This window comes from Oreochromis niloticus, linkage group LG5, assembly GCF_001858045.2.
Source record: "Oreochromis niloticus isolate F11D_XX linkage group LG5, O_niloticus_UMD_NMBU, whole genome shotgun sequence".
NCBI classification, from domain to species: domain Eukaryota; kingdom Metazoa; phylum Chordata; class Actinopteri; order Cichliformes; family Cichlidae; genus Oreochromis; species Oreochromis niloticus.
In genome coordinates, this window is record NC_031970.2 from 16129890 (window position 1) to 16154034 (window position 24145).

The following is a 24145-nucleotide window of genomic DNA, read 5'->3' on the forward strand; positions in this document are numbered from 1 at the left end:
CGGATGAGAGGTGAAACGTCTTCAAGCAACTCAAAGAAGTCCAGACGCTTTTCTTTGCAAACTCCTTTGACTACGATGACCTGGATGACTGAGAACCTTCACAGACATAACTATGTGAAGAAAAAAGTAACCACTGTGGTCATTTCTACCACACACTACCACCACTTTGTGTTTCGTATCGTTGGATCGTTTGATTTTCTTCCTCCTGTATTCTGTTTTCATCCAGATGCACATTTATATTTCCAGTGCTCTAACTTCTTGTACTGCAGTTGTCTGGTCTGTTGTGTATTGTTATAACTTTGTTGTGTTTCTGGACTATGTGTCACAAGCATAAAAATTCAGCATAAAATGCCTTTCACCTCCCAGCTGAAAGGATAATGTAAGAAGCAGTCTACCTTCAGGAATTGAAAGGACCACGGGTTTTATTCAGGATGTCAGTGTGGTGACCTTTTTTTGTCATCTCTGTTTTTATTTATTAATAATAAGAAACAACAAAACATCTTAAAAATGCATTTTGTTTAATTTGCTGAAACAGGTCTTAGGTCTCCAGCTCTGTCTAATAACAAAAATATGACTTTCTGTGGAAACGATGATTTATACCTTATTACAGTACACTTAATATAAAGTCGTTTTAATGACTTGTTGTCTCACATCAATCAATGACATAAAGCATAATGTGAAAAATTCTTTAAATTGCCATTTTCCTCACAGGAAAAACATTTCAGATAATATTTAAAGGGGATTTATGTATGTTTCAATGATATGAAAGCTGCTCCCAAACCACAAAACTTCTTCCCGCTGATGCAGACCAGGTCAAAGTGAGGCATGCGCTGGGTGTGACTGCATGTTTCTGGAGAAAATGTTTGTCTACAAGGCTGTGGAAAGACACACTTCGCCCAGCTGATACTGAGGTTTGGTTTGAGCTTCAAAATGGTTTTCCTGGCCTTTGAAATTGAGCCTGTGAAATTCATGCATGATGACTGACAGAGACTTCCCCTTGGTCTCAGGCAGAAAAAGGCCAACATACAGTGCAGACAACAGGCAGATCGCTGCAAAAGGCACAAAGCAGTACTCACGCAGCCCGCTCTGTGAAGGGAAAACAAAATGTTATCAGTCATATGTTTATCAAACACTAAAACCTACATTAAAAATTCTGTGTATTTACTTCATCATTGTTAGAAATAAGCTGTCTTTGACTAAGTACATTCATCATTTAAAAAAAAAAAGAGGTTCAAGCGTAGTGGTGTTTCTTCCGCTTTAACTCGCCACAGGGGGCAACAGCCAATTTATTTCTAGTGCCAGTCACAACCCTGGATAAATAGAGGGGGCAGCATCAGGAAGGGCATACACCAAATCACCTATGACGACAAGTTTTATAAATTTAAATACCTGGGGTCAACTATTCAAAGGAACAGACACTTTACAAGAACGATTTAAAAAAAAGACAGCGTAGGCAGTTTGGAGTAAGTGGAGGTGAGTGTCAGAAGAATAGCAGCAACAGTGAAAGGGAAGGTTTACAAGATGGTAACGAGACCAGCCACGGTGTATGCTGGAGAAAGTGGCACTGACAAAAAGGGATGAGGCAGAGCTTTTCAGAAATCTTCCACTGGGAATGATGAGAATGGACGGGAATAGAAATAAATATATCACAGGGACAGTTCCGGTTGAGGCAATGCTTGTGTTGCTTGTGTGTGGACATGTGCAGAGGAGGGATAGTGGATATTCTGGGAAAAGGATGTTGAATGGGTGTAGTGAAGGACATGTAGAGGACAACAAGTTTCAGGTGATTTTTTTCACCCATCCACTAAGAAAGCTGTATTTTGATATTTTACAGTTATACATATTTTCAAGCCATATACTAAAAGAAATATTAAAAGAGGGTTCTTTTGTACTTTAGTAGTACACTTATAGGGCCTGTATATTGATATACTGATGCATCATGACTGTTAGTACCTATTGTGAGTTGAACTCCAAAAATGCTGCTCCTAAATTTGTGTTCTCACCAGCACCAATATTAAGATGGTAAGCTATCTAATAGTCAGCATTTTAGCACAAGTGATATACTGTATAATCGTAATGTTGGAGGAGTGCTACTGTCTCATTTGGCATCTTGGTTTTCCCACATGGCCATGGCTTTTCTTTTCTTTTTCTTTTCTGTTTTCTGTAGTGGTACAGCTGGGACACTATTCAGAGAGACAAGCGAATACCAAGCACCACACTGAAAACTAACCTAACTTTGTGCCATCAAGTCATTTCCACTATTCAATAACATGATAACATGAAAAGTGCTTTATACAGTGCTCCAGTATTGTCTTAGTAATAATATTATTGGCATATGAACACCACTCTTGTGCTTATTTCTCCTCACTGCAGGTTTGCTAATTGGATGGATGCATGGACAAATGGACAGACGCTGACTAAAGTATGGATGTAGCAACAGACTGACTACTAAAAATGGGAAGATCATTCCAACGACGAACAGGTTGAGCCACATCATGGAGCCAGCAATCATGTAGGCTGCCGGCCGAGCCGCCTGATTGAAGATCTCTGTGGGAAGAATGCCAGTCACTCCAGCTGAGAAAAAACAAACAAATTGAGAGAAAACGAAACCGTACTGGTTAGATATATCAATATAACAGCTGTATCACACTTTGACACACTCCAGCAGTACTCTGTACTGTATCAGAGTTTAAAGTGATACAGTGTGTCGTCATTTTACTTAAGTTGTGGAGATGAACAAAGGAGTAGCCAACCAAGTAAGATACTGAAAACTGATAAAATTTAGTAAATATGTTGATCTAAATAAGTAAAATGTGTAGATAGTAAAACATGATGACATTTTGTTTCAAATGCATGTTTGAGTGCTGAAACATTTTGAATCTGTCACATGTAAAATCCTGGTAAAAGACTTACCTGGTCCCATGCCAAAGCTGAGAATATAGGTGTAGACACAGGCCATGCTCAGGTACGACATCCAGGTTATATGGTGCTGTGTGCATGTGGGGAGGAAAGCAGTGAGCAACTCATAGTCAAGAACATTATTATATCTGGTAGAGACCATAGAGTTGTGACAAGAGAAGTCTGTAAAAGCTTTAAATCCCAAACATGTCACATCAATTCCTACTTTTCCCCTCTATTCTTTGTCCACTATGTATTTCTCTTCTCTCTAGCTACATATCAACATGTGCCTGAGTGCTAGCTCACAATGCCTCCCAGTGGTTCGATTGTGACACTGACGTGTCTTAGTTCTTTACCGCTGGTTAAAGCTCATACAAAATAATCATAATCCTTAATAAAATACAGACACTATAAAGAACTAATAGGATGGCTTTAGTTGCTTTGGTCAGTCTGGGGAAACCTGGTTTAATGACAGTACAGCTGATCTCTGCCTCTAAGCAAAGAGTCCTATGATAACAACTAAATTCAACGTTGTGTATATATATATATATATATATACATATATATATATATATATATATATATACACACACACACATATATATGTATATATATATATATATATATATATACACACACACACACACATATATATGTATATATATATATATATATATATATATATATATATATATATATATATATATATATGCCCCACAGCTGGATACTGGAATGCCTAGAATTGTACAAGATCAACAGGACCCTAAGAGCCTTCATCAGGAACTCAATGGGGATGTGGCGTACAACACTAGAGGCCAACTCCAAGTCACCATCAAGTGCGGGATCTACCAAGGAGATGCTCTGTCCCCACTGCTGTTCTGCATAGGCCTGAACCCCCTCAGTGAGATCATTAACAAGACTGGCTACGGATACCGACTACGGAATGGAGCAGTTGTCAGCCACCTCCTGTACATGGATGACATCAAGCTGTATGCCAAGAGTGAACGAGACATTGATTCACTGATCCACACTACCAGGATATACAGCAATGACATCGGGATGTCATTCGGGCTGGAGAAGTGTAGTCGGATGATAACAAAGAGAGGGAAGGTAGTCAGAACTGAGGGGATCGAACTACCAGAAGGGAACATTGCAGACATAGAGGACAGTTACAAGTACCTGGGGATCCCGCAGGCGAATGGGAACCATGAAGAGGGCGCTAGGCAAGCTGCAACCACCAAGTACCTGCAGAGGGTCAGGCAAGTCCTGAGGAGTCAGCTGAACGGTAAGAACAAGATCCGGGCTATCAACACCTTCGCCCTGCCTGTGATCAGGTACCCAGCTGGTATAATATGTTGGCCAAAGGAAGAGATAGAAGCCACTGACATAAAGACAAGAAAGCTCCTTACCATGCATGGAGGGTTTCACCCCAAGTCCAGCACCCTGAGGCTGTACACTAAGCAGAAGGAAGGGGGCCGGGGACTGGTGAGTGTCAGCACCACAGTCCAGGATGAGACAACGAACATCCAAGAATACATTGGGAAGATGGCCCCAACTGACCGAGTGCTCAGTGAATTCCTCAGGCAGCAGAAACCCAAGAAAGAGGAGGAACCATCATGGAAGGACAGGCCCCTGCACGGTATGTACCACCGGCAGATAGAGGAGGTGGCTGATATCCAGAAATCCTACCAGTGGCTGGACAAAGCTGGACTGAAAGACAGCACAGAGGCACTAATCATGGCAGCACAAGAACAAGCTCTGAGTACAAGATCCATAGAGGCTGGGGTCTATCACACCAGGCAAGACCCCAGGTGCAGGCTGTGTAAAGATGCCCCTGAGACAATCCAGCACATAACAGCAGGGTGCAAGATGCCAGCAGGCAAGGCATACATGGAACGCCATAACCAAGTGGCCGGCATAGTGTACAGAAACATCTGTGCCAAATATGGCCTGGAAGTTCTGAGGTCAAAATGGGAGACGCCCCCAAGGGTGGTGGAGAATGACCGAGCTAAGATCCTGTGGGACTTCCAGATACAGATGGACAAAATGGTGGTGGCTAACCAACCGGACATAGTGGTGGCAGACAAACAGAAGAAGACGGCTGTAGTGATCGATGTAGCGGTTCCGAATGACAGCAACATCAGAAAGAAGGAACACGAGAAGCTGGAGAAATACCAAGGGCTCAGAGAAGGAGAGGATGTGGAGGGTGAAGGTAACGGTGGTCCCCGTGGTAATCGGAGCACTAGGTGCGGTGACTCCCAAGCTAGGCGAGTGGCTCCAGCAGATCCCAGGAACAACATCGGAGATCTCTGTCCAGAAGAGCGCAGTCCTGGGAACAGCTAAGATACTGCACAGGACCCTCAAGCTCCCAGGCCTCTGGTAGAGGACCCGAGCTTGAAGGATAAACCGCCCGCAGGGCCGAGCTGGGTGTTTTTTTTATATATATATCACATAAATGGTCTGATGTTCACATTAGTCCAGATTAATTCATGTTGTAGTAAATTGTTAAGTAAGCTGATTACCTCAAACGACAGAGCAATCGTGAAGACGACAGCCCAGAAGGTCATGAGGGTGAAGCCTCCTGCCAGCATGAACCTCCGACCTTTGCGCTCTACCAGCAGGTTCTAAGAGAATCAAAATATGCATCAGACTCTGTTCTTATTGTGTCAAATGCGGAATCAGACACGAGAGTTAGGTAACCAACATGCAGGAGAAAGAATCACTGAGCGAAATCAAAGTATTTTTATCTTATTAGTATTAGTTTTTGAGGAAAGCAAAGTGGAGTAAACATACTCAGAATATGGCTGTTAAATACTTTGTTTAAAGGTAAGCCCACCTCTGTCTTGTGTATTTATAAACAGTTAATGTAATTGTAGTCAAAATGGGCAGCTTCTTTTTAAGTTGGGAAGGCTGATGCTGCAAGTAAATAACTTTATCCGCGTCTTTGAAATGAATTAGATAAATAGGTTAATAGAAGTCAGTCAGTTAACTTAAGATATGAGAAAATACAAACAACTATCCAGCTTTTTCTGAAGGAATCAGAATCTGTCTACTAGGACCCCTAAAGTTCATTACACAAACTACAATAATGGTATTACAATACCATTACATGAAAACACCTTCAAACTTGTGTTTGCTTCTTTTCTTTTTTCATTAACCTATTAAAATCTTGTTAATGCTTTGAAGGTCAATGCACTTGTATAAAAACTTTTGACATTTAAACAGACAAACAAACAAGATAAACCCCATAATTCTGTAGGACCACTTTAGCAGAAATCTCTTAAAATATTCCTTTTCTGTATAACTTCATCAGTCTTTCATTCTTATGTTCAGTCTTATGTTGTGCAGGAATTTTAGCCCACAGTTCTTTACAATGTTGCTTCAGTTCATTGAAACGTGCAGGCATTTGTTTGTGCACAGCTCTCTTAAGGTACTGCCACACTATTTCAGTCAGGTTGATGTATGAACAACACCTTGTTTATTCTCTTTTCAAGTCATTCTGTTGTAGATTTTGCCCTGTACGGGGTATGTATGGGGCCAAACCAGAAAACTTGTGCTTTTATAGAAGACAACACGTGCTGATGATCCATTAATCAAGTCTATTTAAATAGCAGTACCTGACTGCTACTTACTCTCTTAATTCCTAGGGAAGCAGGAAAGGTATAATTAAGTTTTTTTTTTTCTAATTTTTGTCAATTATTAAGGATTAAAGTTTTATTTTTTAGTTAACTAAAGGGAGCATCAGCTAATGCTTCTGTGTTTATTTTCCCTGCATGCAATGGCTCTGTCCCCCACCGGAGAGACACTCCATATTATTACAGAATTGCTACTTTAACTTGGTATTTTTGTATCCACAGAAAGATTCAGAAATACCCAGAAAAAAAGGTTTTTAATGAATCTTTAGCAATGAAATCAATTTTTTACAGACTTAGTAGCTATGCAGAATGTTCTGCACCCTGCTGAAATGATTGCTGTATCACATTTATGCAAGGCCATGTAAGTGTTCCCACTTACCGACTGCATATACACTAGGTAGGGGTTATTTTCAGTCCTTATCCTGCAGCCTTCAGTACAGCTTTAAAAACAATGCAAACAGTCTCTCTTTGGATGTAGCTGGTTACATAATGTGAGCTTTAATTTTGGGTACTTACACACATTATACAGGCTGTGAATTCACATGTCCCGGTGCCGACTGTAGCATACTGGATTTTGTCATCTGATATTCCAGCCTCTTTAAACACATATGATGCATAGAAGTAAATCTGCAAGAAAAACAGAAGATGTGAGGTCACTGAAAACCATCATTCGCTTTTACAAGTGTTTAATAAGCTGATTAAGGCAGTATTTGTACAAAGGTAATTGTGTTAATACCCACTGCCCTCTCTAAAACCTCAAGCATGTGGTTAAAAGCCTTGAAACACATGATCATGTAGTCAGCACTTTCTGATGACAAACTTGTAGCTCTCAAATTTAGTCTGTATGTGTGGTATGAAGGTTCCCATGCTGGGGGCAATAATATAAAATAACCATGCTCTTTAGGCAAAACAACAGGCATCACATACTATTCATTGAGCAGTACAGTGAGGCCTGATACTTAATCACCAGCGTACATAATTAATGTGACATGCAGAAACACTAAGAAACCCATCCATCATCTCAAATTTCTGATCAACTTTCGAATGAACCTGTGGCCAAACAAACATCTGATGCATTTCAGGATAAGTTACAGCGATCCCGACACACCCTCACAGCCGGAACACACACAAAACATCTCTCAGATCACAGCACGGATGAAATTTCCTCTTACCGAGTCATTGCCACAGAGCTGCATGGCACTGCTAATGATCATGACAGAGATGAGCTGCCAGCGTACAGAGCGATCAGTAAAAAGCTCCCAGGGGTGGCTCGCCCTCATTCCTTTGGTTTCAGCCTGTTCCTGCAGGATCTCATCCAGCTCGCTACTCTGGACCTCACAGCCTCGCAGGCGTCTCAGAGCTGAACATGAAAATCAAAAAATAAAATTAACTAATGATAATGATTTCTGTCTGAAATATGTTTTTTATATGAAAAATGTCCTGAGCTGACAGTGGTAGGGGGTGATGTACTGTTCACTAGTGGTTGACATAATACAGTACGCACCATTAATACAAGCCTCCTTGTCTCCTCTATCAATGAGCAGATATCTGGGACTCTCTGGGAACCATGGCAGGGTCAAGAGCTGAATGAGTCCAGGAATGGCATTACTGGCAAGAAGGTACTGCCAACACGGCTCACTGCCCAAAATCTCTCTTTAAATAAATAATCCAGAGTGTTACTGTGGATATCTGTGAAATCTACTTAACACATTTCTTTGTCAACAGATTATAGAGTATATGGACAATTATAATCCGCATGATGAACAAACCTGAGTCCGACCACCTGTCCTAACACGACACCGAATGCTGTAAACACAGCTGATGACAAAGAGACAGCTCCTCTTAAGTGCTTTGGTGCACTTTCTCCAAAATACATGGGCTGCACATTCATGCTGATACCTGTAGAATGATCATTTCCTTTTTAGGAGTGTTTCTTGAATAGTTATTTTTATTATATTATATTTTGCTTGCATTGCTCTGTTATGGTAAGGATATCTGAGTTTACTTGTTTGCATACATATTACTTATATGTTGTACTAACATACCGGCATTTATTCCAACCAGGACACGTGAGATCATGATCATCTCAAAAGATCTGGCGGTTCTACTCGTCAATGCTAAGAGTGCAGCAGTCATGAGAAAAATGTTGTTCAGCAGCAGGCACTTCTTCCTTCAGGAGAGAAATGAGAACTGTTATTTTTAATTATTATTATTATTTTTTTTAATACAGATTGATGGATGAGATGTTACGTCATATTACAAGACCACTACGCAGGAAAATTTATTCTAGAGCTGTGGTTGAGTGCCACAGATGAAGCCAGGAAGACTTGAACATTGTTAGACTTTTAGTTTTGTGGACACAAGAAAAAAAACAGCTTCATCATTTAAAAGCACTACAGTAAAGGTGCAGTAATCAATCATAATCAACACGAGTATAAAAGAAAATCAAAACTCAAGTCATTATATAAATATGCAGTGTTGTGCAAAAGTCTTGGGACAACTCTCCTTTCTTTATATTTAGTTTCCAAGGATCTAGACTTCTTGTAACTTTTTGCCATTTCTTTGGCTACTTTTTCACTCATTTTCAGTCCAGTCCTTGTACCTGAGCCACTTAACACTGACCCATGAAAAAGGCACCTAATGAAACAGTGCTGTGTTTAAGCACTACAGACAACAAAACAAATGAACCAGTTTTAGTATCTTTCAGATTTTTGTTATAAGCAACCTGTTGTAAAGCACATAATTTGTCTCCGTTTCTTTAATTGAATATATGAAAATGTGAAAGATAGCACAGTTTGAAAGCATAAAATAGTATTTTTGCACCACCAAGGTGATAATTATTACTGGCTATGGATAATCATGTACATCATTGTTCTTTGTATGCTGCTGCTAAATGTCCATCTTTGCATATTCGCAGACTCTCCCATTGCTTGATCTTTATCTATAAATCTCTCCTTGGGCTGGTTCCATCTTATTTATGTGTTTATATGTGTAAAAACCACAACCAATACAGCTTTTAATCTCAATGAGATTTTTACCTGGATAAATAAAGGACTAATAAAAATAATAGCTGAAAATTTTGCATTTTTCGGCATGGTGTGCACGGTGTCCTTAAAAAATTTGAGCAAACTGGACAAGTGGAAGAGAAAAACTGAAAGTCTCTTCATCTTGACAGAGAAAAAAACAAAAGGCAGCTAACATCCAACAAGAGTTCTGAATACCTTCAAGAAGCCTGGAGAACGATTCTTGAAGACTACTTAAAGAAATTACAAGAAAAAAAAAAAGCTGCTTAACACAGTTCAGAGTGCGTTGAAGAGTAAAGGGGGTCATACCAAATACTGACTTTCAAACTCATTGGAATTGTTCAATTTTGTATATGCAGTATTTTCACATATGTTTGCACACTGCACATACTTTCTATTTTCCTAGCACAGTATAAAGAAATGAGTAGTGGTGCAAGACTTTTGCAGAGCAGTATTTACACGCGATGGAGGAAAGTAAATGAATGATCTCCCATTCGGACAGCAGGTTGATCATTTCTTCTTTGCACATTGAAGTCTCAGTTTTTAACCTTGTGCACATGCGCTTTTACACATTTACACGTGCATGCTACATTACCTCCCAAAGCGTATGGTCATAGGTCCTGCAATAAGAGCTCCAGCAAACCCCCCCAACGAGAAGATGGAGACAATGATTGTCCAGACTAACGTCACCTGGTATTCCTCCAACTGGACGTCCCATCGCTCCAAGAATGTTTCATTGATAAAAGTTTGGATAAACTGTGAGAGAAGAAGAGACAGGCCAGCACTTATTACCACTTTTATTACATCTGTTTACATTTGGAAGTGAGCCACACTGTAGCTCCTTTAGCCAGTTTTTATTATTGATCTTCTCAACAAAGAAACGTTAAATATTATATTTTATGAATCCACATCAGGAAGCATGTGTCAGTGTTATTGTGAATTATCAAAAGGTTGCAGAATTGTTTGCTTCTGGGTAAAGTTTGTGCTCTTTAATCAGTGCAGCTGCTCGGCAAAACATAACACGGCATCCAGAATCAGTTCCTAAAAAAACTGAAAGCAATACAATAAGAATGACTAATCACAGGCACAAGTAACCCAATTCTTGTTTTTGCCAAATTACACTGTGACCCAAATGTGAAATAACAGGCAACAGTTTTCATAAGTAGCTAAGTACATGTACTGTGTGCATGACCCGTGCCAACTCTTTTATAAACCATATGTACTCACATGTATGTGTATCACTATAAAGTAATAGCAGGAAATCATTTAAAATACAAAAACTTACGGTTGTGGGAGCATTCATTATTGCAAGGTTATATCCATACTGAAGAGTCCCTCCAATGGATGCAGAAGCAACCATCAGCACCAGTGTCAGAGGACTGCCCTGTTAAAATAAACAGACAGACAGACAGACAGACAGACAGACAGATAAATCACAGCTGTTTTGTTTTGTTGTTACATTGTCTTGGAAAAAAAATATGTGCGTTAGAAATGTAGTAAAATCATATTTAAAAACTAAAGCCTGTCACATTACCCTGCAAGGTGTATCACCTAAACAGCTACCAAGTAATATAGCCATACTGCACATCTGCATAAAGCTTCTACAAACACAGCAAACGAAGTTTAAACTCCAAGACAGACGATTTACTAAAAAAAAGCCAAATTTGCTCAATTACCTTTTGTGCACCAGTATGCGACATTGTTGATCAAAGGAGGTGGTAAAATGCTAAAAAGAAGTGGCACGATCAAGTCTGAAAACAAACCAGACGTCAGTCCCCCATCAAATAATCCTGTACGCACAAGGTCAAGCACGCGGCTGCAGAGCGCTTGCGGCGGCCTGATTGGCTGCAGTTTTGCAATCAGCAGGTTGACGCACACACACGGCCAAATAGATCACTGAGCTGATGTATTACCAGATCTTTTCAAATGCCACTGTAATAATTTACCATCTTGCCAGTGTGCGAGTGTGATAAGAATTAATGTCACCTGGTGCTGTCAGTCAGTAATTAAGAGCAACAGAAATGAAATCAGTGAAGCTGCCCAACCATAGAGTACAAGGAGGTAGGGGAGACCGGGGATAGTTGTAACATTTTTGACATTTGTCTGTAAATTGGAGCTCTTTTGAGGTAGTGGATTCAAAATGTAATGCAAAGTATTTACATGTCTCTGCTATTAAATAGTGCAGCTATTTTCTCTGCAGCACAATTACCCATTGCATGGTATGGTCTCAAACACAAAGAGTGAAATGTTACAATTAACCCCATAGTCTGGGTTAGTTGTAACATGTCCTGGGGTGAAATGTAACACAATGAAATAAGGGTACTGACAAAACATTAACATGTAATCTTTGTTTATTCAACACATGAATGCACTTAGAGCCATTTATGTAGCTATGTGTGTGTGTGTGTGTGTGTGTGTGACAGAATGCAGAAATCTAGCTTTTGAACATATTCCAACCCCCCAAAAAAGACAAATTATGGAATTTTCTGCAACTAAATATTTGATTAATTTTGGTTGGTCTTCCTTGAGTTTGGCCTCATTGGCTCAGTGGGCATTATAACCTACAACTCTTGCACCAATTTTGAACATAACAATGAAGCTGAAAAAAAAGGTAGTTGTTCACCAGCATCGCAATTCCATTACTTTTTATCATGGCTTACCTTGGTGTGGTTTGCAAAGTGCTTCAGAAAGATGAGGAAATCTGTTTCTTGCACCCATCCTGATTTATTTCCACTATCAATACTTCCTACTGGTCCATCTCTGACACAGTGGTCTGCATCATGTATGTGTGGGAACACAAACAGTGGTTGTGTTGCCAATGGCATTAACCGCATATACAAAGGCGACCAGTGAACCTCTCTCTGCTGATGTCGTTGCCCCCCAACTTGTTTAATATAAGTTAAAGTAATAGTGTGGTAAGTTGTAACATCTGCATTATTGTTACAACTGACCCAGACTCCTATAGCCATGAACTAGCTAACATTACAGCCAACGGCTAAAACATTAGCACTAAAGACCTACACAGAATATATCCCCATAGACATACAAATAACATAATTTAAGTTTGATGAGTTTAACTGCAAAGCACATAATGCTATTAGAAATTGAAATAAAGTAGAAAAACTTACTTTTTGGCATATAAATGACTTTTTTTCGTGTTAAATTGTCTGTGTTTGACAAAATGTGCTGATTTTTCACATGTGATAGCAGAACTAGCATGCACAGGATGAATCACATCATTTGAAACTTAGCCCTGATTGGAGAAATTGGAAGTGTTACAACTGACCCACGTTACAACTATCCCCGGTCTCCCCTACTCCTGATAAATTCTACTACATAAAAAGTACCTATTTGCACGAAAGGATACACATCAATATCTCAAATTGGAATAAAACATCTGCAAACAGAACGTGCGATCTAGAACTCATCTCAGTACACTCAAAAAATATGTTTGTTACGTAAATACAATGCAAAGCTTTTAATGAAATCGATTCAGATAAGCAAATAACCATTATCAATTATTATTATCAGTTAATTAGATAACATTTCATAGCTTCCTTTGCAGGCGCTCGCATTACTTACATGAATCTGAAGATGTTGCTTTCCTGGTTAAGTCGATATTTTGTCTCTTCACACTGAATTGTTGATATAGTTTATATATTATATTTTGTATTATATATGTAAAAAATATTTTTTAATAAAAGTATTATTATTAAAAGTGTCCGTCTCCATAAACTTGCTGTTCATGTCCAGCAGATGGAGCTGGTTTGATATGTTGCTGCTGTTCTTTGATGGCATTGCAAAGGAAACTGCAGCTGATGCAGGGGTTTAGCAGTTTTACAGGTGTCTATATATATTTAGTCTCTGATGTGTATATTTACATTTCAAGGAAAATACATCATCATTACAGTCATACTGATATTGGTGTAATGCTACCAAAATGTGTTGGAGCAAGGTGATGCTTCTTCTTTTTTTTTCCAAGTGAGGAAATATAATATTCACGTTTAGCAAGTGTGGTCAAATATTCAAGCCATTAAAGATAAAGTGAGTGGTCAAAGCTGTCAAAAGTATAACTAAATTCAGCCAGTACAAAAGCGTCCTTTGGCGCTGAAAATCATTTAATATATAAAACAACACGTTTTATTTGCGCCTGTTGTAGCTGTGATAGTTGCTCTAGGAGCGTTAATTTATTTAGGATGAGAGCGGGTGGGTTGCTCTCCCAGTTGTTTTGGTTGTGTCCTGTAGATCTTCAGACTACACACTATGAATATATAAAGCTAATCTCTATATGTTTCCAGTTCTTCATTATAATATTCATCGGCCCATAAAGAAACAATGAAGCGTGTCTTTTCTCCGGCGCAAACCGAGCGTTGTAGGCAATTGCGCATTTGGCGCAGTCGGTAATTTTGTGTTCTTCTGTTCATCATTGGACACAGTCGTCAAACGCATCCATCCAGCAAACGGTTGTCTCACCCTCCAAAATTCCACAGAGAGACATAACTCTTGTCCCAGTATATAAAACGTATCGATTTTCGAGCTGGCTAAAGATTACAGTAAAAACTGCTCCTACACTATTATTTTTGTTAGGCTACATTACTCGTTCCTTCACCGTGCTTGTTCATTTGCTCACTAGTGCCATTTCAGTAGATCACCCGCAGAACCTTCCGCTCTCATCAGCGCCTTTTTGCTGTTGAGTCTTAGTAAATCTGTCATTTGAAGTGTTTATTGTGTCAAGAAGTCGATTCTTTCATAAAGTAAGGCGTTTCTATGTTGCTCAGTCACTGGTGTTATCTATCAATCTTTCATTAGAACTTCTGATCCTCTGTTAAAATTACTTCGCTATTTATAGAGACTCAGCATTCACTGTTTGTATTTCCAATGAAAAACGCTCCACTGCTTAAGTGGACAGGAACACTTCATTTCTTAACCAGACTCTTATTCTGGGACTCTGTGTTTCTTCATTCACATTATTCTATCATACATAAATGAATGAGCGCGGGCTATGATTTGCTGTGCAGGGTAACTAATCAAAAATTGCGGCACATTATGTGTTTTTACACATAATTTACTTGTATTTTATTTAATTAATGACATGATTAATTAGTTGGTTGTTTAATGACACATTTATTTAATTATTAATGTATTTATTGATATAATTTGGCACTTTTAGGCCTCCACTTTAGCACTACAGGAGCGGTGTAAATCAGCAGGTTCCCTGTTTTAGCTGGATTAATGGTGATATCCTCTCTAATGTAACTGTGCAGCTAAAAGAATTCAAGAAGAAAAATGTTTTAACATATTAGAAAACATGCTCTGAATTTCCAGGTCACTTCTATTTAGTGTATCCGAGCACTCGTGTTTTCAGCTTTCTCGAACCTGATAACAGCTTGCTGGCACTGTTAGCTAAAGGTCGGGGAATCACTACACACATAAGAAACTGTCCTCTGAGTTTTTAAATGCCCACCACACATGTTATGGGATCGCAGCCAGTCTGGTCTACACCAAACTGTTGGACAGATGAATGAACAGACGGAGCAGCAAAGCTGCAAGAAACCCCAAAGAAGCCAAAGAAGAAAACTCTGACTAATTTTGAAACCTAATGATATTAATGAGGCAACACTGACGCGAAAAAACAATTCTTATTTAGGCAATCTCAAATGAAAAGTTGCCTTAAAGGGAAATTCTGTACTCTAATTGGCCTTTAATCGGTTAGAGTGGATAAGAATAAAAAAACGAGTTATGTTTTATCTTTAAAATCATTTAATATTTATTATTGGATACTAATATATATTTCTTTTTAAACTTGATGTAGCAGGGGTGGAGAAGACTTGGAGAAATCAGATTAAATATTAATACACAGAAACTGAACTCTTACATTTGGGCTAAGAATTAAAAAATAAAAATAGATGTCATACTGAGGTCATAATGGGATCCTCCTCCTCCTCCCTCCCTGCCTCTAATTGGTCAGCTCTGACGGGATTACACACGAATTTCCTCAACTGAACACTGTGAAGTTAAACCCTCGGACATCCAGGAAGGCAAAGAAGGTAAAGTCGACCGCGGTTAGTTTTCTGCGCCCAAAAAGAAGCTGTGGATAGATCAGGTGTTAGTGTTTGACACTAGAGAACAGGTCAGGTGTGTGCTCGCCGGATTAAATGTGGTCTCTGCTGATGGTCGCCGCTGCGGCTGCTGCTTGTCCCGGGGTCTGCAACACTAATGACTGATATGGCTTCTTAACACACTCGCGTTTCAGTGAAACTGCTCGTCAGATTCCTGCGGTTTGGACAGCTGCTCGTCATGATGACCCGGATTTTCTGGGAAACAATTTTACTCATTAGCGGTGAGTAGCCAACCCTGTAGAAAAGCGTCCGATTATAATCTCACTCGTGAAAGTGACGTCAAACTCTGTGTTAAATGTGGAAAAACAATAAAATAGAAATTAAACAAAGTTAATAAGCTTGAATGTGAGCATTCCTCCCCATGTGCTTTTTTTGGACTTATTTAACGTTATATAATCATTAAATTGAATAACTTTATTATTTAATTAAAAAAAATGGCTTTAGTGGGTGTGTTTTAACGTAATGGGTGATCTACTTGGACAATTATTCTATCGACTATATTTGACACTGGAAGGTGAAGAGGGTGGGCAGTCACATTTTTCATGATCGTTTGGTGTCAGTCATTAAACAATAAACCACAGCGCCTTTTTCTAGAATCTATTTTCAGTTTCCGGTTGTAATTGCGTGTCTTCACGGGACCAGCTATATTTATAGTGCTTTCATCTCATCCTTTTAGTGGGTGCTTGACCCTGTTACTATTGTTGGGTGCCTGTTACTCAATGAAGCATTAATATCAAATTGAAGAGTAAGTCATATGATCATAATGGTGCATGACCAGACTGTTAGGTATAACCTTTAGGTTGATCGTAATAAGGAGAATATGCGACACCTGGTTTTCATTTGGAGGGGTATGGAAGCTGCTATCTGCCACTAAACAAAAAACATCATTATTATTATTAATATTTTTTGCCATCCATAAGTCAGAATTTCAGGTTATTCAGTTATTGTCTCAATTTTGAGTAATTTTCTCAGAGGTTTGAGTTGGGAAGTGGAAATTTTGACTTATGGAAGGAAGAAAAATATATTTTTTGGATCAGAAACAAGCTTCTGTCGATGGCCAGCAATCAGATTATATTAATATGTATTTTTAAAAATATTTCTATAGGTACTTTTAAGATATCTATGGTACTCGATAGTGAGTTAACAGTGAAATTTGTGGTATTTTTGTTGTTATAGTCCTGCATGGTTTGGGGTGTTAATCCTATGTGTGTGATATTCACACTATACCTGCCCTACATTAACAGCGGTTTATGTTTCTCTCTGCAGGCTCTCTCTTTACCTTCGGAGCAGGGCACAGCAGTTCAGTAACTATTGAAGCCAATATTTCCATCAGTATAAACTCCACTGCTCCTCCAGATGCCTCCAGTAGCAGCTCTGCAACAACCAGCAGCAGAAGCACAAGTACAACAATTCCAACCACAACCAACATCCCTACAGTTAAAAGTAAGCAAGTCATGATCCATGAAAATCTAAGGTTCAAGGTCATGATTGAGATGTTTTCAACATGCTGCTGTCCTTTTATCCGCTCTCTCTGTATCTGTAATCATATGTTAACAGGTTCTCTCTTTATAGTCGGACCAAGGCAGACAAATGCAACAATTACTGATGCCACCATTTCTATTAATGCCACCTCCTCTGCTGCTGCTAACACCTCAGCAAGCAGCTCTTCAACAAACACCAGCAGCAGCGCAACCAAAAGCCTCACTGGAACCACTACTACCAACATCCACCCTGTTAAAAGTAAGTTTCAGTATATGAGGGTCACAAGTACGTGAAGATGCAGAAGGAAGTCTAGGGCCGCTCTCAAACCTTCTATAGAAAAGTTTCCTGCATTTCATGTCATATTTCTGTTCATGGCAGCTCCCATATACTCTCACTGCGATGTTTCCCAACAGTGCATCAACATTATGCAGACAGTGTGGCGCGCGCTGATAATTGATCCTCTTAGTGTGAGTCAGGGAACAATTATGTTAAATGAAAGATTAGGGCCAGTGTATATGAGCAGTATATAATTAGCCGTTTTACAAAAGCTGCACCTACAGTGTTGAATTATTATCTGAAAAGCACCTTTTCTTGCCCTAAAGGATGTATTCATTCTCAATCTTACTCCAAATTGCCATCAAAATCACATGGAAAGAGAGAAGGGTTGTCAGGCAGATGCCTCAGGCACAACGGAGGGCTTTCACAGAGTCTGAAAGGAGGAGACAATACATGTAGACTGCAGTCCAACAGCCCATTTACCGATGGAATGAAGTGTGTGACGAAGGCGGCATGTAATACAAATATCTGTCTGGGTGTTCATTGCCCTCACAAAGTGGTATCTGTTTTTGGATGGTTGTGCCGCATTCACATTTGTTTGAGTCAGTAGTGTAGGAATTTGGTTGACTGTACTGCCTACGTAGAACAAATGTCATGTTTTGTCCTTGTGTTCATTTAATCGGTTATTTTTGTCCTGTTGTTTTGTTTCACAGGGAAAGCTGAGATTGCTGCTTGATAAAAAAGCTGCATTGTAGGCTTTATTTTAATTTTTTTTGTTAAGAACAATGCAACCTGCAGGGATGGGCACTCTCGTGAGTCCCAGTGAGACTGATGGGAAAAGGTTTTGTTTGCATGTTCCCACTGGGGGTTTTCATTGACGTTCTTTACTGTAATTGTTCCTCTCAGGTACAATGAAAGACGTAAGCCACCACAAAGCCGTACGCAGCTGGGAACTAAAGTCTGCCGTTTGTGCCGTGGGTGTGTCAACTGTAGGATTTCGTAGGTGGTGTTGTTTCAGGTCTTGGTAGGCTTATACTATTTTTAGAGTTATCACATCCACCTTTGTCATCCTGACTATTCTAAATACAGGCACTGGGATTACATATGATTTACAAATCTTGGGTAAAATTTCCAGATATGAAGAGACTGAGTTAAAATACCGAGCTCCTGTAGGCTGCTCGTTTACCATGGGTACAGTAATATTAAGCAATCTATTTGAACCTCCATTTGCCTTCAGACCTGTCTTAATTCTTCATGGCAAACACTCATAAAGTTGCTGGAAACATTCCTCAGAGACTTTGCTCCATAGTGACACGACAGCATCCCACAAGTGCTGCAGATTGGTCCACTGCATATGATGTGACTTTCTCATTCTACCCCATCCCAAAAATGCTGTATTGAATTGAAATCTGGTGACCATGGAGGCCATCTGAGTGCAGTGAACTCATTGTCATCTTCTGGAAACCAGTTTGAGATTTGAGCTTTGTGACATAGATCGGCACACCGTGTTTATAATGTGATGGAATTGATCAGCAACAATACTCGGGTAGTCTGTGCTATTTAAACGATGCTCAGGTGTTACTAAGGGAGCCAACGTGTGCCAAGTAAATATCCCCCATGCCTTTACACCACTATCCTGACCCTACCATCTGAATGTTGCAGCAGGCACTCATCTGTCCAAGCATGTTTTTCCAGTCTTCTTTTGACCAATTTTGGTGAGGCCATGCAAATCTTAGCCTCAGTTTCTTGTTCTTCAGGAATAACAGCCAGTGTGGTCTTCTGCTGCTGTAGCCTATCTGCTTCAAGGTTCGTCAAATTCTGCATTCAGAGATGCTTTTCTGCAAACCCTGGTTGTAACAAGCGGTGGAGTTACTGTTGCCTTGCTCTTGGCTTTAAGCAGCCTGGCCATTCTCCTCCCATCACCTCTGGCATCAACAAGGCATTTTTACCCAGAGAGCTGCTGCTCACTGGATATTTTCTCTTTTTCACTCCATTTGCCGTCAGACCTAAAGATGGTTACGAGAGCAGGTCAGCAGTTTCTGAAATGCCACCACCAACCATACCACATTCAAAGTCACTTAAATCACCTTTCTGCTCCATTCTGATGCTTCATGTGGAACCTGACCATGTCTACATGCCTAAATTCACTGAGGTGCTGCCATGTGATTGACTGATTATATATTTGTTACTGGATTGAACAGGTTTACCTATAAAATGGATTTCTGCTAGCTAGCTACTCTACCAAAAGACTTTCATTTTGGTTATTAGCTTCAGTGTGAAACACTACTGCAAAAACACTCTGTCAACTTTAAACATGGTAATATTATTAAGATCAACAACATGAAGAGTAACACCAACATTATGTCTCATCTCAACAGAGTTTGTAGCAGCAGCAGTTCGGTCTCATTTCGATGACTGTCCAGACTCCCACCGACACTTCTGCTTCCACGGCACGTGCCGCTTCCTTATACTGGAAGAGACACCCGCATGTGTGTAAGTTAGTGAATTTATGGTTATAAAACACCACTTTTGCATCCTGTCTGTGGTTCTCACATGAAAAAACCCCCAACAATTTTAATTTAAAGCTGAAACTGTTTGAAACTGAAATTTAAGGCACTGCAATCCTGCTAATGTACAACCTGCTGTTCAAAAGTGTTGCAACACTGAGCAGAATGTAAATGGAAAGAATTATTTGAAAAACATTTCAACCTCACACTGAACAGAAAATGATACCAAGCCAGTGTTACGTCAGCAAGATCACCTCATCACCTCTGCCTTTGACGACAGTCTGCACTTCAGTCAGGACTGAAAGCAGGCCAACTAAGCAGTCCTTTTTTTTTTTCTTTTTTTTTAAAAATATATTCATCATTTGGTTTGGGATCGTCTTGTTGAATTAAACAAGGTCTTCCCTCAGGAAATAAAGTGTTGCTTGAACCATCAGACCATCAGTTAGTGGATCATAATCTTATTCATGTCAAAGGAGTCAGCAGTGTTTTATTACCTTAAATACATATGGTTTAGTCTTGATGGCAGAATCTAAAGCTGCTTTGTGGATAAAAATACAAACTTTTGTCACTGATGTTGATTTTTGTTTTTGTTTTGTTTTGTTTTTTTTAAATTTTATTCCTGAGCTAACGCAACGATGTCCAGTACAGAATCTGTACAGTATATTTTTAATGTTTTTAAACATTAAAAATATCCAGTTAGTGCTTACAGAAAGTTCCTTGGATTTTGTGAATCTTTTAATTATGTCATGTACCAATACAGATAATGAAATCTCCATATTTGCATAATTGTTGAAGTTTGACCTTTAACTACAACTGTTGTAACGTTCCATTTTAGCCAGCAGTGCTGTCATGAAAGTCCATCAGCGGCTCTTTTTCATCCAGATTTTCTGTGTTGCAGGTGTCATCCAGGCTTTATCGGGATGAGGTGTGAGCATGCAGACCTCCTGGCTGTAGTTGCAACCAATCACAGGCAACAGACCATTGCCACAGTGCTGGTGTTGTGTGTGATTGGGTGTGTTCTCATCATGGTGTTATGTACAGTCTTACAGTAAGTTACATAAATATCTTGTGCTGTAAGCAACAGATTAACTGAAAATAAGGTGAAATTGATGCCACAGTGAGTTTGCTTGGTGCTATTTTTCTCCCAGCTGCTGGTGGAGACAGGACTGTCGCAGGCGGAGCCACGCACATCACTATGTTACAGAAAAGCACGGCGTGTCCTGCTGTCCATCTGAGAGTGGTACTTGACTTTACTTTCTTATTGCAAAGTCCATTTTAAACTTCATAGTTCCACTTACACGCTGCAGGGGATGCAGTATCCATTAGAGGAATATGAGAGGGTGGAAGCTGAGACCAGTGAAGACTGTGGGCAACTAATATGGGCTGTCAACGTTTGCCGTGTTTGCACAGAGAGTGCATCCATTTATCTGTCTGTGATTACAGTTAAAAATTTCTATCATGGACATTATTTTTAATGAAATCATTTCTGTTTCTCAATACTTTCTGTCAGCTGTGTGTGGCTCAGAGTTGTTTGAAGAGCTTCTGCATTAAGCACAAACAGGCCACAGAGATTTCTAGTAAGATATTGTTAGGGACTCTTTTTAGACTAGTGAACACCAATCTGTGAACATGTTTGTGGCTGGTGTAACTGGACAACAATGCAGATAGAAGGTGCAATCACAAAGATTCAAAACACTGGGAAACAAACAATAAAAAAACTTAGCAGATAAATATATATCACATAACGTTTTTCTTTCAAGGTCAACTTTGGACTGCTTGGAGTACTTTTATTAGTAGTAGTTTTTAAATTCTTATATCTTGCCCTCCGTTATCCCCTTGAACTGAATTTATGATGTGCACTTCACCCCACCCAGGCAGTTGAGGCAGCTGGTGGCCCCTCCCCAACTGCAGTTCTGCTGTAGCGCTCTTCCTATTGCAAGGGAGTTTGTTCTTCCCACTGTTGCCAAGTGCTCGTGTTGGGTTATGTGTTATAATTTTGTAGGATCTTCACCTAGCTATATAAAGCAACTTGATTGTGTAGGTCTGGCCAGTAAACTGTGTGCTGGTGCATGCTGGCAAAATATTCTACTTTAAAAGTCTTAAACCGTTGATTACTAGAACTTTGAATTCAGTTAAAAGTCCGGCTCCTGCTCCCGACTTCTTCATCATTGGGATTGCAAACTGTGGGCTCTTCAGGTTATAGATGGAGACCCATCTCTCATGATCCCTGTGACAAAGGTTCGGTTAGTTTGACAGTGATTGTTATTTTTAGATCATTTCCATGAGGGAGCTAAAAATAGAAGGCTCTCTGGGTGTAGGAAAGGGGTGCGAAAAGTACAGTTTCTATGGAAAAAAAATAAAAAAAGTAATCATCATACCTCATGTACCACAACAGCGTCACCAATTTAATGTTAGTCTTTTTTTGTGGAATTTGTTGATAATCTTCTGAATATTAACTATTTAGACAATTCCTTAACATAAACATAAATGTTTGGGCTTTGTCTTTCAGTGGTCTGAGAAAACATCTCACTTGAACATGAGCTCTTCGTATCATGCCGTGTTCAGTCTTCCTCATCTGCCTGGTCCTCAAACCCCACGGCTTGCATCCAGAGTGGTACAGCAGGCCAGAAGCGAAGCGATAATACAGTATCTTCATTGTGACTGAGGTAGGCCGCCTTCATGTGGGAGGTTAAATGCTCCATTTCTCCTCCCTGATGACTGGGACCTTTTGGACTTCAACAATCTAGGGATGTGTTTGCTTTGCTCTTTGATTCTACAAAATACACTCAGAACTGCAGCAGACTGTTTGACCCTCTGAGACTGATGCTGCCGCCAAATCCTGCATGAGAAGAGCTTTGTGTGTCCTGATTAGAGTTTATGGCTGGCCTAAAGGACATGGGAATTTATCTATAAGGCCATTAATCATCCTGTGTGGATGCTGAATAGAAAATGCGTTTATTTCAAGCTGCAGGACAAGAATAATTCACTTGAGTCATACATCTCCAATTCCTATTTTTGTCTTTTAATATCTTTGCACATTTTTATCAGAACACTATGAGCACGAAGGACATTTTAATAATTTATGGTGTGGGGAAACTGGTGCTTTAACATGTTTTTAGGGAAGGAACTCACTTCACTCGACAGAAGTAGAAATTGTTTAGACTCATTCACATTGATTTCCTGATCTTAAATCAAAATTTATATGCAGACTGCAGCTTTAAGTTATTCCTGTAGCGTTTTTGATGAAACTTTCTTTATTGCTCCTGAAGCGAAAATGGTTGTCAGTTTCCGTTTTTTTAATTCCTAAGCTGTACCTGTACATATGCATGCATCAGAGGTTCTTTTTTTCTTCTTCTTTTTTTTTAAATGTGCAAGAAAGAACTCTACCAACATGAGTGGCCACTTTATCCTACTGTACCTTTGGAAAATTGCATTCATCTGCAAGCTTCTTCACTGCTTATAAAAAAGCTAAACAAAACAGCACTCACTGCACGATGTAGACACTTAAACGCATCCACATACGAGAGATGTCGTTTCTAACTGCCTGAACGAGCACTGATGGGACAAAGCACGCGGTTTGTACATATACCCCTAAGCATGCATGCACTTAAATCACAGCTTTTATTTTAAATGCAAAGCATATGAGCGCCATGTTTATAGCAATACTCAAAAAAAGGAAAAGGAAAAAAGCCTCTGAAGTTTAAAGTGGTTAATTTGAAATTTCTAAATAATTTTATGTTATGGTGAGGGAATTAAAGGACAAATTGACGCTGTTGTGAAGCATGTGCACATGCTTTGTGTGTTCACTGTGAATGTGATGGCGTTTCTATGCCAAAAGCCTCCGAGTGGATGATAAACTTGTCTTTGTTTACAGTATGTGATGTTTGCATTGCAGAATTTGCATGTCCATTACAGGATTGAACCAGATATATTCGGGGGATTCGTGGGGTGAACACATCCCGCTGTTGAGCTTCTCATGCATTATCCCTTTACGGTGCCAGACTTATTTTGGCACAATTGGAAAGCCTCAATTATTTGTTTTCCAATGAAGAATTAAATATGCAAGTGTGTGTCTGTGTGTGACTCTTTCATATGTGTCTCTTAATTGCTGTTCCATCTCTCAAGTCTCTTATTCTATTCCTTGCGTGACCTTCTTTTCACTTGTGAAGCTCTCGCTTTCTCGAAATACCCTAATTTTCTGACGT

General features: G+C 39.5%; 2 protein-coding genes across 4 annotated transcripts; one reads left to right on the top strand and one right to left on the bottom strand.

Moving 5' to 3' along the window:
- Positions 1 to 500: 500 nt before the first annotated feature.
- LOC100712292 (solute carrier family 2, facilitated glucose transporter member 11) lies at positions 501 to 11415 on the bottom strand. The gene is made up of 12 exons (XM_003448350.5): positions 11233 to 11415; positions 10842 to 10940; positions 10152 to 10312; positions 8579 to 8703; positions 8303 to 8432; positions 8038 to 8186; positions 7706 to 7893; positions 7050 to 7160; positions 5421 to 5522; positions 2914 to 2989; positions 2447 to 2574; positions 501 to 1086 (listed from the first exon to the last, which is right to left on the bottom strand). The coding sequence occupies exons 1-12, from the start codon at positions 11254 to 11256 to the stop codon at positions 868 to 870; spliced, it is 1512 nt and encodes a 503-aa protein (XP_003448398.1). The 5' UTR covers positions 11257 to 11415; the 3' UTR covers positions 501 to 867.
- A 4072-nt stretch (positions 11416 to 15487) lies between these two features.
- Positions 15488 to 24018, top strand: tgfa (transforming growth factor, alpha). Of its 3 annotated transcripts, none has more exons than XM_025907596.1 (8): positions 15488 to 15603; positions 15810 to 15896; positions 16942 to 17118; positions 17233 to 17415; positions 19812 to 19926; positions 20839 to 20988; positions 21089 to 21180; positions 22450 to 24018. In XM_025907596.1, the coding sequence occupies exons 2-8, from the start codon at positions 15854 to 15856 to the stop codon at positions 22455 to 22457; spliced, it is 768 nt and encodes a 255-aa protein (XP_025763381.1). In that variant the 5' UTR covers positions 15488 to 15603; positions 15810 to 15853; the 3' UTR covers positions 22458 to 24018. The 3 variants fall into 3 exon arrangements, with proteins under 3 accessions (XP_025763381.1, XP_025763382.1, XP_025763383.1); XM_025907597.1 differs by having other exon boundaries at positions 15554 to 15691; XM_025907598.1 differs by lacking the exon at positions 15488 to 15603 and having other exon boundaries at positions 15610 to 15896; positions 17248 to 17415.
- Positions 24019 to 24145: the final 127 nt, after the last annotated feature.

Excerpts from the sequence above, each read along its gene's own strand:
- LOC100712292 (XM_003448350.5), bottom strand. The coding sequence starts at position 11,256 with ATGTCGCATACTGGTGCACAAAAG. Across the intron at positions 8,187-8,302 it reads GGACAGGTGGTCGGACTCAG|AGAGATTTTGGGCAGTGAGC; the intron begins GTTTGTTCATCA and ends ATTTATTTAAAG. Across the intron at positions 7,161-7,705 it reads AGCTCTGTGGCAATGACTCG|ATTTACTTCTATGCATCATA; the intron begins GTAAGAGGAAAT and ends TTTTTCTTGCAG.
- tgfa (XM_025907596.1), top strand. The coding sequence starts at position 15,854 with ATGATGACCCGGATTTTCTGGGAAACAATTTTACTCATTAGCG. Across the intron at positions 15,897-16,941 it reads AACAATTTTACTCATTAGCG|GCTCTCTCTTTACCTTCGGA; the intron begins GTGAGTAGCCAA and ends TTCTCTCTGCAG. Across the intron at positions 20,989-21,088 it reads GTGTTATGTACAGTCTTACA|CTGCTGGTGGAGACAGGACT; the intron begins GTAAGTTACATA and ends TTTTTCTCCCAG.